The 18,248-nt window shown below is 45.6% G+C and overlaps 1 protein-coding gene across 3 annotated transcripts in view; it reads right to left on the bottom strand.

Annotated features, from left to right (window-relative positions):
* The window catches only part of epha8 (eph receptor A8), a 331,222-nt gene that overhangs the window by 35,679 nt on the left and 277,295 nt on the right, over positions 1–18,248 (bottom strand). For all 3 annotated transcript variants that reach the window (XM_078425132.1, XM_078425133.1, XM_078425134.1), the window contains exon 14: positions 6,221–6,370. In XM_078425132.1, coding sequence (XP_078281258.1) covers positions 6,221–6,370 — 150 coding nt within the window. The remainder of the gene's footprint in view (positions 1–6,220; positions 6,371–18,248) is intronic.

The following is an 18,248-nucleotide window of genomic DNA, read 5'->3' as shown; positions in this document are numbered from 1 at the left end:
CATGAACCTTAGATTCTGGTGTTCCCTTTTCATGACACTCCACTGCCAAGACAGTGGTCCTTTTGACAACGTGGATGGTCGGTCCCATACGCCCCGCTGTCTGTGGATGTGTTTTTGTACTTCACCCATTACATTGCCGTTTCAGGATTCTCTCAACTATTGTATTTAGCTTTTAATTCCCTTTGCTCTTGTCCCTGATCGTTCAGGAGTCTCAATATTAATTCTGCCAATTATTTTCAGTTCCTCCAATGTTTACAGTTTTTTTCTTTTCTTTTCCCCAACAGATGTCCTCTCTTCTTTTGATTTTTCAGAGGAAACAAACTGAGCGGATGGCTACAAGGCAGGCCACACCACATCATGGCGGCACGGTGGCGCAGCGGTAGAGTTGCTGCCTTACAGCGAATGCAGCGCCGGAGACTCAGGTTCGATCCTGGCTACGGGCGCCGTCTGTACGGAGTTTGTACATTCTCCCCGTGACCTGCGTGAGTTTTCTCCGAGATCTTCGGTTTCCTCCCACACTCCAAAGACGTACAGGTATGTAGGTTAATTGACTGGGTAAATGTAAAAATTGTCCCTAGTTTGTGTAGGATAGTGTTAATGTGCGGGGATCGCTGGGCGGCGCGGACTCGGTGGGCCGAAGGGCCTGTTTCCGCGCTGTATCTCTAAATCTAAAAAAAAATCTAAAGGGCAGACTTCACTTTTTACTCTGAACCACATTAACCTGGCAGGGACTGCACAGAACTAACGTTGCAGGTTTCAGGTCAGCAGGAAACCAGATGTAAAACGGTACCATCTGCTACAGGGATAGCCCTGCTTGCCATTTGAAGGTTCATCTTCCTCACCGACATTAACCATTTTCTCCCTCCTTCCATGCATGGCATTGTGCCAGTATAAATGGAGCGAGTGGCCAGGACAGACGACATAGGACTGTGCTCCTTATGGTTGCCATTTCCTGCACCATTCCAACTTCATCGTGCAAGCAAACAGAAGGTTGGCCTGTTTCCCACTCTATCTTTCATCCACAGTTTCAGTGTTAGACTTTAGACATTAGACGTACAGCGCAAAAAACACGTCCTTCAGCCCACCAGGTCTGCACCCGACCATAATGCTACACTAGCATTATTCTATACACTTGGGATAATTTTACCGAAGCCAATTAACCTACAAACCTGCACATCCTTGGAGTGTGGGAGGAAACTGGAGCACCCGGAGAAATCCCACACAGTTACAGGGAGAACATACAAACTCCGTACAGACAGCACCCGTACTCAGGATCAAACCCAGATCTCTGGCACTGTAAAGCACCAACTCTACCACTGAGCCACTGTGCTGCCCCTTTGCTCTAAGTGTCGTGTGCTGGTAACTGATTTTTCTAGGCTTCTTTTGTTACACCAAGGATATTGCCAAAATACTGTTAAGTCCACCAACATTAATGTCCTCATTTGGCGCCACTCGCATTCCATTAAATTTACTCGTCACTACTGACCCACATTCGACTGGGATGGAGCCTTGCCTCTCTGATGCTGTGTTGGACCCAGTATTAGATTCCTGGAGCCACCCTTTGTGTAGCCACAAAGAACCTTATATCTTCCATGTATACTGACCAATATTTGACACCATCACCAACTGCACTCACACGGGGACACACACACATACACAAATTCCATATAATACTATGTTCTCAATACTGTTTAAGAATTTAAGTTAAGTGTGTCTAGCTAGAAGGTGGCATGAGTCAAATGGGACAATTGAGGAAAATACCTTGGATGGCATGGACCAGGTGGGTTGAAAGGCCGGTTTCCTTGCTGTCGAACTCTCTGCTATCAATGCTATGATTGCCTGTCTTTGTAGCAAAGAGCTGTAAACACCAGAACTAACATGGGATATGCTGTAAACACCAGAACTAACATGTTTTCAAGAGAGAGCTAGATAGAGCTCTTAAGGATAGCGGAGTCAGGGGGTTATGGGGAGAAGGCAGGGACGGGGTACTGATTGAGAATGATCAGCCATGATCACATTGAATGGTGGTGCTGGTTGGAAGGGCCGAATGGCCTACTCCTGCACCTATTGTCTATTGTCTATATCGTGAAAATGAAGACTGCACTACAAAATCAGGCATGTTCCTCAATACAAGGATGGTCATGCAATGCCCCACAAGACCGAAGGGTGAGTAGATGGAATCAAAGCAGGTTTCATAACCTGACTGTTGGAAAGCGCTAACATTGAACCAGATCAAGGCCTAATCAGAAACAGAAGGTGGCTATGCAATGGTGTAACACCATTGCAAAATTTGGCCTCCTGTACATAACAGAAATGGGGTTGAAAATGATACACTCCATTAAAGCAGGACTGTGAGGATTAAGACCATAAATTCCTGTTAAAGCTTTTGAAGTTAATTGGTACATGCAAATATGCTGTTGAAATTTAATTGATAGGCATTGATTTGCTTTCTTGATTTTTTGCTCATAACAGGGGCTCGAAGATTTGATTTAATTTTTTCTTCTCTCATTATATTAATCCCATGTTATTTTATCATGTATATGATATATATTATTTTATCTATTTAGTACAGATCGGACTCGATGATTGGCATGGACATGATAGGGCAAAGGGTTGGTGTTGTGTGACTTTATGACTCCATTTCAAATCAAAATAAAATTGCTAATTAATCTACTCTGTTTCTATGGACACCATTGATCTCACTGTCTCAAGTGAGGCCAAATCGATTTTTTGTGCATTTAAACTTTAACCATTTTGTAAAAGCGGTACCATTGCTCATTTTCAATGTCCAGTGAAGAATGCTTCTTATTTATCATATTCCATTTTCTGTCGCAGTGTAATGCCTGGAGAAAATCAATTTTACAGAAATTTTATGTGAAGAAGTGGCAGATTGCGCGATGAATCTGGAAAAGTCATTTCTCAAAGAGCTGACAGAAGCTCTCATTTCCCTGAAAGGCTTTTGCACAGTGTTGGTCTGACTCACTAACACACTCTCTTTGCTTCAATTTAATCCGTGATGCACAATACCAATCATACTCGGCTCCATCTAACGCACTCTGCGTATCTGAAGCCCACTAACATTTTAAGCATCTGTTGAACACCAGAGGAGATGAATAATTCGATTGACTGATAATACATGTTGGCCCTGCTTAACTCTGAGCCCCAACCGAGTCCAGCAGCAACACTACGTCAGGCTTGAGATGATAGTCAGTGGGCAAGTTAGACAGCCGCGATTGAAGCTGCCCTGTGCTGCCGCAGATTTCATTTCTCGCATTTCACCGGGCTCTTCATCTGAAATGTGAATCTCGCACCACGGGACTGCAAATCTGACCTGTACCAGGGGAAGTTGAGTCCCACGCACTCAGAGTTTCTGTTTCCTTTCAGTATTTTCCCCTGCCTACAGGCGTTGTGCGGTAATGGCTGAATTCTGTTCCATCCTTCAGGGATGTTGTACGTTCCATTCCAAACACGCACCCCGTGGAACCAGGGACCTGGTAAATTTAGACCAACCTAACCACTCTGTCGCCGATCTGATGGATCAATCCCTGGGGAGTTCACCATCCTTCATGCCTACATTATTAGCACAACACTCATGTTGCAATTATCATTTACTGAAGGCACCTGCAATGAGACCGGCAGAAAAACAACCACGATGCACAAAATATCAAAACAAATGACAGAACGCTCAGCAGGTCAAGCAGCAACTATTTCACTCAGAGGCCAGTAAGTACCCGGAATGAGTTGCCAGAGGAAGCTATGGAAGTGGATACAATTACAATTTTTAAAAACGCATTTGGGCAGATAGATGGGTAATGTGATACGATGCGATACGATACAACTTTATTCATCCCTGGAGGGAAATTGGTCTGCCAGCAGTCATAACACACAAGGTACACGATAAACTTGAATTAAAAGTGAAAACAAAAAGAAAAAGACAAGCAACTGTTGGCTGGCTGCCGTGTGCACAGCGCCTTTACCAGAACAAATGAACAAACAAACACAGACTAAAACCCCTGTCCCACTTAGGCGATTTTTTAGGCGACTAGGCTGTCGCCGCATGGTGGCCGGGGTCTTGCCTGTACGGTCGTGAGTCGTCTCCAAAGAGTCGTAGCGTCTTCAGGGTCGCTGCTGGATTTTCAGAATGTTCAAAAAATGTCGGCGGCAGTGGGTTTGATGCCAATGAATGCAGCTTGACGTCTCCTGACGCAGGTGCTGTCGTAGGTTGTGGCCAGGTGACATAGGTTGTCGCCGGTGCTGACTTCGGTGAATTCCATTGGCGACTACCTACATCAACCTACGTCAAACCGTCAAAACTGGAGGCCAAAATGACGTGAATTGTCTTCAGTTGTCGCCGACAGGGTCGTAGCTCGTCGCGGGTGGACGTAGGTTGACTTCGGTTGTCGTAGGTTGCCGCCTGTGTGGCCGTAGGTTGTCGTAGGCGCGGTCGTAGGTGGACGTCCTACTCACCGCGATTGGGTCGCAGGTTGTCGGTAGCTTGCTGTAGCTTGACGTCGAATAGGTGGTAGGTTGCCGTAGCTTGTCGTAGACATTGCCGTAGGGAGGGGGTCCAGTCGCCGGTTCTTCGGTGACCTGCTACGACTATGACAGTCGCCGGCTGTCGCCTAAATAATCGCCTAATTGGGACAGGCCCTTTATCCCCTGGGCAGTGGATTCTATACTAGAGTGGGAGGGTTTCGAGGATACGGGCAAAACGCAGGCAAATGAATGCCAACTTGGAAGGGGCTGATTCCATGCTGTCTAGCTCTATGACTCCATGACTCTGATGACTCTTTGTCTAGCTCTATGACTCTATGACTCCGATGACTCTTTGTCTAGCTCTATGACTCCATCACTCTGATGACTCTTTGTGGAAAGATGAAGTGTTAACACTTCTTTGATTTCAAACATTAACTATGCTTCTTTCTCTCTCCACAGATCCTGCCTGAGTTCCTTCTGTTTTCATTTTAGATTTCCAACATCTGCTGTATTTTTTAAATTTTCAATTGCACAGAACGCTGAAAAAGATATACATCTGAAACAATGTCTAGTTTAGAGATGCAGCATGAAAACAGTTCCTTTCATCCCACTGAGACCACGCGACCATCGATCACCTATTCGCACTAGTTTCGACTTTAGACTTGAGAGATACAGCACAGAAAGAGGCCAGTTTCTCTGCTGTATTTCTCTATGATTCTACCTCCCACACCCCACTTTATTGCTGTCGGTGACTCTAAACTACCGCTCTTGCAAACTGATCTGTCACAGCATGCAATGCCTGTGGGGCAGAAACATAACTTCCTCTTTCAGGCAAATCCTCCTCCCGACCTCAATAACGCGATCGACATCTAAGATACTTCTCCAAACCTGTCTTCCGAGTTAAGTCCTGAAGCTCTGAATCTATCCACAAAAAAAAAACCTTTCTAATCTCCTGTTCCAAGTTTCCTGCAAAAAAAAAGGGCCTTCTCCACAGGAAAGGTACAATATAGGTAAAAATATTTTTGATCTCCACAATGTATCAAGCAAGTCCTTACATCAGGGAGTGTGTGGTATCAATGCTTGTGTGCAGTGCACTTGCATGTTTGTATACATGTAGGGTTAAATCAAGTGCCCATTTGTCACATGCACTGGAACGCCAGACGTGAATCGGAACAATTACATTTTTATGTGTTTCAGCTTTAAGGCACATTAGTGGTAACAACATCAATAATAAATATATAGTAAACTATTATTTATTCTAAGTAAACTGAACCATAATTAGTGCCAAGTGTGTGTGTGGGTGTGTGTGTGTGTGTGTGTGTGTGTGTGTCTATATGTATGTGTGCATGCTTATATTTGTGTGTGCGTGTGTGCACATGCTTATATGTGTGTATGTGCATTGTGTGTGTGCGTGCTTATATGTGTGTGCATATATGCGCATGTGTGTGTGTGTGTGCGTGTGCGTGTGTGCGCTTATATTTGCATGTGCGTGTGTGCATTTATGTGTGAGAGAGAGAGAGAGAATCAGGATAAGAGTTGCGAGTTTCAAAATCTGAAATACTTCAATATTCGGAAACAAAATTAGCAAAAACATTAATGATTTCAAAGATGATTACACCCGCAGCAGGAAACTCAGTTGGTTTAATTGTACTTTAGCAGCTTAGGAAGCATTTAAACGGTAGCTACGACGATGTGCTTGTAGTTATTATCATTATAAAATTCAACATATTCACTCAGTACTTACATCTCGGTTGGTCATGTTCCAGTACGGCCTCTCTCCGTATGATGTGACCTCCCACATGACAACTCCGTAGCTCCAGACATCGCTGGCTGAGGAGAACTTGCGATACGTGATGGCCTCGGGCGCTGTCCAGCGGATCGGAATCTTTCCACCCTGCACAAAACGTTTTGCTTTTTAGGACAAGTTCAAACAACAAAATGTGTAGGAAGGAACTGCAGATGCTGGTTTAAACTAAAGATAAGACACAAGATGTTGGAGTGACTCAGTGGGACAGGCAGCACCTCTGGGGAGAAGGGATGGATGACATTTCGGGTTGGGACCCTTCTTCAGACCGAAGTCATCATTCCTTCTCTCCGGAGATGCTGCCTGTCCCGCTGAGTTACTCCAGCATTTTGTGCCCAAACAACAAAATCCTGATAAATATGTTATTTTGTTCACTTTACATTGGCAATCTTCAAGACATAGGAAATTGTATTAAAGATTGAATAATTGAAGAGTACTTTGAAAGGAATAAAGGTTTCACTACGGAGGAGAGCGGGAGAGTAGGAGTTCAGAACACGAGTTGAGTGACCTCTTTCCATCCAAGTCTGATTCGAAGACTTGATGAATATTTAAGGGTCATTACTCAAAACACCGTCAAACAATAAAGGCACATTACTGTGCAGGGAGTGTGATGTCAGGCTCCTAACCTGCGGAGATGAAGCTTGCTTCTGCCTCGACCCACCCTGTGCCTCTCACCCACCCAACATGACTGCTTCCCGCAAGGTTCACTGATAACATTCTGCCCGCGTCTTAGAAGACCACCTCGGGCTGAGAGGACGACAGACTTCAGGCCACGCAACACCAGGGGAGTCAGGGGATACTCTAACAAATTAGCAACAATGGGAGCCGGTGAAAGTTTAATCAATCACCTCACAAACTGGGATTTCCCCTTTGGATGAAAGGGTTTAGATTCCAACTCCCTGTGTTCACTTGGTTGGTACGATTTTAGAGTCCATTATAAAAGAGGAGGTTTCTGAGTACTCGGAAGCACACGATGACATAGGCCGAAGTCAACATGGTTTTGTGGAAGGGAGATCTTGCCTGACGAACCAGTTGTAGTTCTTTGAGGAAGTAAATAGCAGGATAGCCTTACTCTTCTCCTAGAACTTATGAAAGCACAACTAAAAACTGAGACCAATTCCACTGTGCTTGCTGACACTAGGCTGTTGGATAACTCGGGATAGGTTGCTTACACTGATCAACTTATGTTGATCAGCTTCGGCGACACAGCGGTAGAGTTGCTGCCTTGCAACGCCAGAGACCCGGGTTCGATCCAGACTGCTGGTTCTGAGTGCACGGACTTTGTTCTCCCTGTGACCGTGTGGGTTTTCTCCGGTTTCCTCCCACATCCCAAAGATGTGCAAGTATTTAGGTTAATTTGCTTCTGTATATTCACCCTAGTGTGGAGGATAGAACTAGTATATGGGTGATTGCCGGTTGGTGCGGAATTGGTGGATCTAAGGGCTCTTTCCGTGCAGTATCACTGTTGTAGAATCAGCAGCTAACATGTGCACAAAAAGACCTCACAAGCAGTAATGTGACCATGAGAAGGTCAACTGTTCTTACTGACATGGAGCTGTAGTGATATAGAATAAAAACACACCCTTCGGCCCATTGAGTCTGCACTGACCATCACGCACCTATTGATCCCCCAGGGAAATGCCACATGTCACAGGGAGAACATGCAAACTCCACACTTACAGCAGTGGAGGTCAGGGAGTCCAAGTTTCTCCAGTATCAAGATGGCATAGTGGCACAGTCGGTAGAGCCACTGCCTCACAGTGCCAAAGACTCAGGTTCGATCCTGACCTTCGTCTGTGCGGAGTTTGCACATTCTCCCTGTGACGACGTGGGTTTCCTTTTGGTTCCCTGGTTTCCTCCCACATCCCAAAGATGTGCGTGTTTGTAGATTAATTGGCCTCCGTTAATTGCCTCGTCAGTATAGGGAGTGGATGTGACGGTGTGATAACGTAGAACTCGTGTGATCGGGCGGTCGATGGCGTGGACTTGGTGTGCCAAAGTGCTTACTTCCATACTGTATCTCTCTAAACAGATCCAAGGGATGTGATTCGAAACGTATAAGATTATTAAGGGGTTGGACACGTTAGAGGCAGGAAACATGTTCCCAATGTTGGGGGAGTCCATGTAAAAATTGTCCCTAGTGGGTGTAGGATAGTGTTAATGTACGGGGATCGCTGGGCGGCGCGGACTGTTTCCGCGCTGTATGTATGATATGATATGAATAAGGGGTAGGCCATTTAGAACGGAGATGAGGAAAAAAGTTTTCAGTCAGAGAGTTGTAAATCTTTGGAATTCTCTGCCTCAGAAGGCAGTGGAGGCCAATTCTCTGAATGCATTCAAGAGAAAGCTAGATAGAGCTCTTAAGGATAGCGGAGTTAGGGGGTATGGGGAGAAGGCAGGCACGGGGTACTGATTGAGAATGATCAGCCATGATCACATTGAATGGTGCTGCTGGCTCGAAGGGCCAAATGGCCTACTCCTGCACCTATTGTCTATTCTCTCTCTTCTCACCTCTCCACATCTATAGGTATCTAATATCTAGTCAGTTGTATGAAATGTTTTCAACAATGTGTTCACATACAAGAACCTGACAAAATGTACATCTTTACAGTGTGAAACATCCACAGGAGAGTTGGAGGATGGGTAGCATTCTTTTCTTCTTCTAAATGGGCACGCTGACCAAATTCCAGACCTTGAAGCTCCCCCCCTGACTGACCTCTCTTGTTGTGAATTAATGTCCTTAATCATAGTGGGCTGAATCAGAGATACTAGAGGAACAAGATAGACCACTAGACCCTAAAAACCGTAGTACGTCAAGGCGCCATTTTAGTAGGCAGAAACTTGCAGAAACATTTAAAAAGAAAAATAACAAAAATCTGTGAATTGATCGATGAGATATATTCTGCATTTTAATGGTATCATCACACATACTGTTCCCCCAAAACACTGACTACTCTGCGAGAGGCATAGCAAACAGCGGGGTTTGCCTACTAAAATGGCACCTTTGCATACTACACTCGAGTATAGACGATTTCAACAGAGTGGTCCATCTTGTTCCTTTAGTATCTTTGGGCTGAATGGCCTGTGTCTGTGCTGTACGACTCTATGATTCAAAACTCTAATCACCATGGAAACAGGCCCTTTGGCCCACTTGCCCCCACCGGCCAACATGTCCCATTTACACTAGTCTCACCTGCCTGAATTAGGCCCATATCCTTGTAAACCTGTCCTAATCATGTAATTAAGATGGTAAATTTCTGGTAAACATGCCTCGGTGGAAGTGTAAAATAAATCAATTTTCGGGAACCAGAGTGAGCACTGTCTTTCAAAGATTTATTTCAATACCACAAAAATTAAGACAGTGTGTAATAGTGCAATTTCAAGAAGAACAAAAAATAAAAACAACACAAAACAAATAAAACTGCATTTTATACAGGGCCTTTCAGTGTGATTTTTATTTTCTAGACTCTTGGAGATAAATTTTGCAAGTACTAAAGATTATGAACAAACTCTAAAGGACTATTTCCCTCTGATATTCAGCCATAGATCGGATTTATCAGAAAGATATGGAATTCTGCACAGCAGATTCTTGGGAAGGGAGAATTTCCATTTGCGTGGGAACTTTCATGTGTAGATATCCACGATGAATTATTCTTTGAGGTGACACAAATGTTTCATAAGAAGTCAATTTGCTCATAGCAATGTCCCACCAAATGTAGAGAGGCAAATGGTTCATTAATCAGTTTTTGCAAGGCCAGGAGTCCAAGATAAACTGAGAATAAGAATAAGCCACTCTGCTGGAAATCTGAAGTCAAAACATAAACTGCTGGAAGCACTTAGCAAGTCAGGAAGCATCGGTAGGAAGAGAAACTGAGTCGATGACACTACTCTGATCAAGATAGGTTAGACAATAGACAATAGGTGCAGGAGTAGGCCATTCGGCCCTTCGAGCCAGCACCGCCATTCAATGTGATCATGGCTGATCATTCTCAATCAGTACCCCGTTCCTGCTTTCTCCCCATACCCCCTGACTCCGCTATCCTTAAGAGCTCTATCTAGCTCTCTCTTGAATGTATTCAGAGAATTGGCCTCCACTGCCCTCTGAGGCAGAGAATTCCACAGATTCACAACTCTCTGACTAAAAAAGTTTTTCCTCATCTCTGTTCTAAATGGCCTATCCCTTATTCTTAAACTGTGGCCCCTGGTTCTGGGCTCCCCCAACATTGGGAACATGTTTCCTGCCTCTAACGTGTCCAACCCCTTAATAATCTTATACGTTTCGATAAGATCCCCTCTCATCCTTCTAAATTCCATTGTATTCAAACCTAGTCGCTCCAGTCTTTCAACATATGACAGTCCCGCCATTCCGGGAATTAACCTGGACTTTTTCCACTGTTGTTAAGTATGTATTCTATACATAAAAGCTTTACTACCCCTACAATGTAGGAAGGAACTGCAGATGCTGGTTTAAACTGAAGATAGACACAAAATGCTGGAGTAACTCAGCGGGACAGGCAGCACCTCTGGAGGGAAGGAACGGGTGACTTTTCGGGTGGAGAACCTTCTTCATACCTCTTGTCGGAGAGAGGAGGAGAACTTCTTCAAAATAGACATACTTTGAGGAGATTTCGCAGTGGAGCAGACGAAATGTGTCGGAAGGAATTCCTCCTACATGTAACTTTCTGCTGAATCCCCTTCATTCCCGACACATGAAACAGTGGCTCTGATCAAATTTATCCCGTCCCATCATTATGTTAGATGCAAAGTGCTAGAGTCATTCAGCAGGTCAAGCAGTATCACTGGAGGAGAACATGGATAGGTGACCTTTCAGGTCTGGGCCCTTCTTCCATTCTATATCCATTTAAGATAACAGACAGAGCCTGAATCTGACATTTCTTCTGAATGATACTGCCTCTGAGTGAACTCTGTAATCTTATTGGCAAAACAAAGAACTGCAGTCTGAAGAAGGGTGTCACCTATCCTTTTCCTCCAGAGATGCAGTCTGTCCCGCTGAGTTACTCCAGCACTTTGTGTCTATCTTCTGTAACCTTATTAATCTGTGAGGAAACTCCCCCTCTTTTCTGCATTACGCTTCATACATTTAGCTTTCCGCTGATGTCCCTCATCCCTGACACATGAAACAGTGGCTCATCAAATTTGTCCCTTCCGTTCATTATGTTGAACACTACCACCGCATTAACATGTAATCTGCATCATTCTTACAGAGAAGCAGAAGATATGAAGTGATGGTCTTGCATTGTGTGAAACAAAGAAAAGAAATTCCTTAGTCATAAATTCATTGGCTCTTGGATAGAGTGGATGTGGAGAGGGTAATTCCACTAGTGGGAGAGTCCAGGACCAGAGGTCAAAGCCTCAGAATTAAAGGACATTCCTTTAGGAAGGGGATGAGGAGGAATTTATTTAGTCAGAGGGTGGTGAATCTGTGCAATTCATTGCCACAGAAGGCTGTGGAGGCGAAGTCAATGGATATTTTTAAGACAGAAATAGATAGGTTCTTGATTAGTACGCGTGTCAGGAGTCATGGGAAGAAGGCAGGAGAATGCCAGAGGAGGGAGAGATTGAATGGCGGAGTAGACTTGATGGGCCAAATGGCCTAATTTGGCTCCTATCCCTTATGAACTCATGAACTTATGATCTCAGTGCTTGCAGGAACTAAAGCCATTTTTTTTTAAATGACCTAAAATGATATTGTTTCTTACAAATTAGAATTTGAACAACTGCTACAGATTAACTCTTTTAAACGTGATCTAGAACAGGAGCAGAATTGCACTTTTGAGAATTTCTCTCAGAGCAGATTAGTTCAGACCACTGTACACTGTGTGGAATAAATCACTGACCTATTGACATTTCTGCTCAAGACAGCCTCATGTTCGCCCCCGATATTTGTACAAGACCCAGCTCGATATAAGCTCTGCCTTAGGTCTGGCTGATTTAGTTTAATTTTGACCCACTGGTCCTGTTTAGCGCCTGGTGCTCTTGTAATTCATGCTCAGTTGACTAAGCTTCAATTGCCATTTCCTTTTAATCTCTTCCATATTCCCTAACACCCCACGAACAAAAGTATAACTGCTACATTTCAGCGTGCAGCTTTGCTCATAGAGTCATACAGCACAGAAACTGGGCCATTGGGTCAACTTGCCCATGCTGACCAAGATGCCCCCATCTACACTAGTCCTACCTGTCTGCGTTTGGCCCATATTCCTTTAAAACTTTCATTTCCATTGACCTGTCCAAATGCTTCACTGCCTTCTCTGGCAGCTCGTTCCATCTACCTAGCACCCTCTGGGTGAAAACGTTGCCCCTCAGGTTCCTATTAAACATTTCTCCTCTCACCTTAAACATATGTCTTGTGCTTCTTGATTCCCCTACTCTGGGTAAAAGACACTGTGCATTCACTCTATCTATTCCTAATTCACCCTGTCTATTCCTACCCGTACAATTTTATCAATGAGTCATTGAGCACAAAGAAATGGCCATTCATCATTTATCTGCACACACCTTTCAAAATTTGAAATTGCTGAGCACTTCAATCCTCTCTTCATAAAATGTCCTCTCATTTCTGGTGTGCTTTCACAGTAACACTCACAGCTGCACAGAGTACTTCAATTATGCTTTGTGTAGGTTTAGAAGGACTTCCTTGCCTCTGCAATACCATTTACTTAAAGCGATGTTTGACACTTATCCATTCATTCTCCCTGTCAATGGTCACATCCTCAAAACATGATGTGCCAGCTTAGTTTTTTCATTTAGTTTTAGAGATGCAGCGCGGAAACAGACCCTTTGGCCCACCGAGTCCACACCGACCAGCAATCCCCGCACATTAACACTATCCGCACACGCTAGGGACAATTTACATTTGTACCAAGCCAATTAACCTACAAACCTGGAGTGTGGGAAGAAACCAAATATCTTGGAGAAAATGCCATGCAGGTCACGGGGAGAACATACAAACTCCCTACACAACACTCACAGGGGGGATTGAACCCGGGATCCCGGTCTCTGGCACTGTAAGGCTGCACCTCCACTGCTGCGACACTGTGCCGCTCTTTGACTTTCATTTGGAATTAATTCTATTTAACCATAGTTGGAATTTTGCACACATGCCGGGTGCCACAGTCTTTGCCTCGGATGCTGTCTGTGTGGAGTTAGAAACATAGAACGTAGAAACATGGAAAATAGGTGCAGGAGTAGGCCATTCAGCCCTTCGAGCCATTCAATATGATCATGGCTGATCATCCAAAATCAGTACCCCATTCCTGCTTTCTCCCCATATACCTTGATTGCAATAGCCCTAAGAGCTATATCTAACTCTCTCTTGAAAACATCCAGTGAACATCTAGGGCAGAGAATTCTGTGGCATTTTTCCTGCATCTGGCCAGTCCAATCCTTTAAGAATGTTATATGTTTCTATAAGATCCCCTCTCATCCTTCTAAATTCCAGTGAATATAAGCCCAGTTTGCTTGTTCTGCTTTTAATCGTGTGGATTTCCCCCAGTTTCCTACCATGGCACATAGTGCTGGTCAGTAGGTTAACCAGCCGTTGTAAGTGGACGCCTAATGTAGTTGCACGGTGGAATTGATGGGAACGTGGGGAGAATTGGCGACAGGTGAAATTGGGGTAAGGAATGCACAGGAATAGGAGTGACACAGTGGCACAGTGATAGAGTTGCTGCCTTACAGCACCAGGGATCCCTGGTTCAATCCCGACTATGGGTGCCATCTGTGCGGGGTTTGTACGTTCTCCCGGTGACTGCGTGCGTTTTCTCCGGGGATCTGGTTTTCCTCCCACACTCCAAGGGCATGCAGGTTTGTAGGTTAATTGGCTTCTGCAAATTGAAAATTGTCCCTCGTGTGCAGGATGGTGCTAGGGTGTGAGGTGGTCACTGGTCGGTGTGGAGTTGGTGCGTTGAAGGGCCAGTTTCCACGCACCATCTCTAAAGTCTAAAGTAAAGAATGGTTTTAATCTGTGAGCCAGCATGGACTCGACTCCTCTCACGATAATCAGTTCCTGGGAGATTGATGGTATCCACCCATTGCTCCCTTGTATAGGGAAATGGGGACTATGGAGGGATACCAACAATCCTCTAGGAACTGGTTACAAAGAGAGTCGTTGAATTTGTGCAACAAATAACAAATTGGGAGTGGTGGAAATTGTGGTTATTAAAGATATTCTAACTCATTATTGCAAATCCATCTTGTGAATACAAGGCTTTGTTTAGTTTAATTTAATTTAGTTTCGAAATACAGCACGGGAACAGGCTCTTCGGCCCACCAAGTGCACACCGACCAGTGATCCCTGCACACTAACACTACCCTACACGCGCTAGGGACAAGTTACGTTTCTACCAAGGCAATTAACCTACAAACCTGTACGTCTTTGGAGTGTCGGATGAAACTGAAGATCCCGTAGAAAACCCATGCAGTCACAGGGAGAACGTACAGACTTCGTACAGATAAGCACCCGTTTAGTCAAGGGTTTTGGCGCTGTAAGGTATGTAGCTCTACCGCTATCTCTTTGTGCTACTGTCCGTCTTTTTTTTGTTGAGTGTCGGTGTTGGGATGATTTTTATATATATTTTTTTGGTTGTGTATGTGTGGGAGGGGGTGGTGGTGTGTGGGGGGTGGGTGTGGGTGGGTGGGTGTGGGGAACTTTTCTCTTCCTCACGGCGTGGGGTGCGGCTCGGCTGCGGGGCCTAACATCCCCCGGTGCGGCTCGGCCGCTGGACTTTACATCCCGGTGCGGCTCGGCCACTGGACTTTACATCCCGGTGCGGCTTGGCCGCTGGACTTACATCGCCCGGTGCAGCTCGGCTGCGGGGCTTAACACCGCCCGGTGCAACTCGGCTGCGGGACTTTACATCGCCCGGTGCAGCTCGGCTGCGGGGCTTAACACCGCCCGGTGCAGCTCGGCTGCGGGGCTTAACACCGCCCGGTGCGGCTCGGCTGCGGGACTTTTCACCGCTGGTGCGGCTCGGCTGCGGGACTTTTCACCGCTGGTGCGGCTCGGCTGCGGGACTTAGCTGCGCAAGGCTTGGTCGCGGGCCTTTCATCGCCCGGTTCGGCCGCGAGACGTTTCAGCGCCCGGTGCGGGGACTGTGCGGGTCGGTCGGGGACGAGCTGTCTGTCCGTGGGCGTGGGGAAGAGAGGGGAAGTTTTGTTGCCTCCATCACAGTGAGGGGGTGTTTAGAGTCACTGTGATGGACGTTTGTGTTGGGGTTGTGTGTCTTGTGTTTTTTTTTCTATGACTGCTATGTAGTTTCGTTCGGTACTTCGGTGCCGAACGACAAATAAAGCTCTGTTATACCTGTTATCTGTTATACTTGCAAGGATGTTCGAACCAGTATGTGGTTTTGTCTACATTTAAGGGCACATAGCCTGTCCTTGTTCTTAATATAAATTCCCACACCCACATTTATATTGAAAGCTGCCAATGTAAACGGGTCACATTATAACAGCAGTTTCTGAAACAGCATCTTTGCAGAAAAAAGAAGCTGACAATCAAAGCATCAATAAACCAGGCAGCTGTATAATATCACAATGGTGAGTGTGTTGGATGTTACAGTTATTAAATCTAGCACAATGTTATTAAACCAGGAATAAAGTAATAATCTGGTGATGGAGGCTCCAAAGGGTGAGTCTTACAGAAAGGCGATTCAGTAAGTGCTGACAAAGCTGACTTACCATGCAGGCTGTACATCATGTAAGCACAGTGGAGCCTGGGCACACAGCAGAGCAAAGGGCTTGAAATGAGACTCTCGTACCTTAGCCTGGGGGTTGTACTGTGTTTAAAGCAATCTATTTAAACCACTCTTAAAAAGAAAATCAATTCAACTGTAAAACCACTAGGTCCAATGGCAGACTATCCCGTCGTTTAAGAAACAGTTGGACAGGTACATGGATAGGACAGGTTTGGAGGGTTACAGACCAAGTGCAGGCAAGTGGGACTAGTGTAGCTGGGACATTGTTGGCCGGTGTGGGCGAGTTGGGCCGAAGGGCCTGTTTCCACACTGTCTCACTCTATGACTCCATGGCAGACTGAAAGAGGATGGGTATTCTTCACATCCAATTTCCCACTTTGTATAATTGTAGTTCCTAGTTTAGAGCATCTAAAAACCATGTCAATTAAAATTATAGAGTGTCTGTGTATTGTTATAATTTCCTCGGAAATTCCACGTTAGAAATCTAGTTTGGACCAAAAAGCTTGCAAGGAACATACAAGAGAGAACAGCACGGGAACAGGCCCTTCAGCCTCAACGTCGGTGCCGAACATAATGCCAAGTTAAACTCATCTCCGCTGCCTGCATGTGATCCATGTCCCTGGATATCCATGTGCCGATCCAACAGCTTCTTAAATGCCCTTCTAGTATCTGCCTCCCCCACCACCCCTGGCACCATCAAACTATCTATAAAAAGCCTTCTGGTTCACTATTGTCTTTCAGGGAAGAAATCCAACAGACTTCCTCAATTGGCCCATGTGCGATTCCATTTAACACAGCAATTTCTTCCCTCTGAGTGTAGAGAGTCGTGAGGGTGGTAAAGACCGGACCATTAGATAAAGTGCTGGAGGAACTCAGTGGGTGGGGCTGCAGCTTTGTAGGGAACGGATAGATGACGTTTCAGGTTGGGACCATTCTTCAGACTGATTCCGTCTGAAGAAAAGTCCCGACCCAAAACGTCGTCTATCCGTTTCCATCCACAGATGTCGCCTGACCTGCTGAGTTCCTCCAGCACTTTGTGCTTTACTGGGTTCGAGCATCTGCAGTTTCTTGAGTTGCCAGATCATTAGATGCACTTAAAGTTGATACAGAGAAGCATTGCGAAGATCGAGGGAACGAAGGCTACAGGGAACTGGCTCAGAAAAGGAGAGGATGCCTGGGGCTGATCAGCCATAATTATATCAAATGGCAGAGCAGGTTTGAGGGACTGAGTAGCTATTCCTATTTTCATAGGGTTTCCGAGTCATACACCATTTGGCCCACTTGTCCATACCAACAATGGGCAACCATCACATTGATCTCGTCTTCCAGCAGTGGTGCCAAGTTGGGCAATACGTTCGTGCCCTTCTCAAGAGTAACCTGCACTTCTCGTCCGTTGTGTTGAAGCTTGTGCTCCTACTTATCCCTTGAAGAATAGGCAGACTGCCACTGAAATTCCAAACCAGACCTGGAATTTTGTGGACGGCATAATGGCGCAGCGGTAGAGTTGCTGCAACACTGCGCCAGAGACCCAGGTTCGATCCTGACTACGGGTGCCGTCTGTACGGAGTTTGCACGTTCTCCCGCGTGGGTTTGCTTCGGCTGCTCTGGTTCCCTCCCACCTTCCAAAGACGTGCAGGTTTGTAGGCCAACTGGCGTCTGTAAACTGTCGCCCTAGTTGCTAGGAATGCAATAATGGGATAGTACAGAACTGGTGAGCGGGTGACCAATGGTCGGCGTTGACTCGATGGGCCGAAGGGTCTCTTTCTACGCTGTATCTCTAAAGCTCAAATACAAGCTAAAGGGCAAAGTGGATGATGATGGAAAAGATAGAAATGTTCAATGAAACGGGATTAGACTATTCCAATGAAAAGTAGACACTGTTGATGGCACCAGTATGAAGGGCTGACTGGCCTCATTCTGTGCTCCTTCTCTGACTCTCCTGCCCTCTCAGCTGATATCAGAGCAGATCAATGACTGAGGCAGCCGAGGAGCATATTTCGCTTGGGTAGTTCGCCAGCAGTACGAACATTGACTTCTCTAACGTCATATAGTCCCTGCTTTCCCTCTCTTTCCCCTCCCCCTTCTCAGTTCTCCCACTCGTCTTCCTGTCTCCGACTACATCCAATCTTTATCCCGCCCCCTCCCCGGACATCAGTCTGAAGAAGGGTCTCGACCCGAAACGTCACCCATTCCTTCTCTCCAGAGATGCTGCCTGACCCGCTGAGTTACTCCAGCTTTTTGCACCTACC

The sequence above is a fragment of the Rhinoraja longicauda genome, chromosome 30 (assembly GCF_053455715.1).
Source record: "Rhinoraja longicauda isolate Sanriku21f chromosome 30, sRhiLon1.1, whole genome shotgun sequence".
Classification (NCBI taxonomy): Eukaryota; Metazoa; Chordata; class Chondrichthyes; order Rajiformes; family Arhynchobatidae; genus Rhinoraja; species Rhinoraja longicauda.
This window is presented reverse-complemented; position numbering and strand designations above follow the sequence as displayed.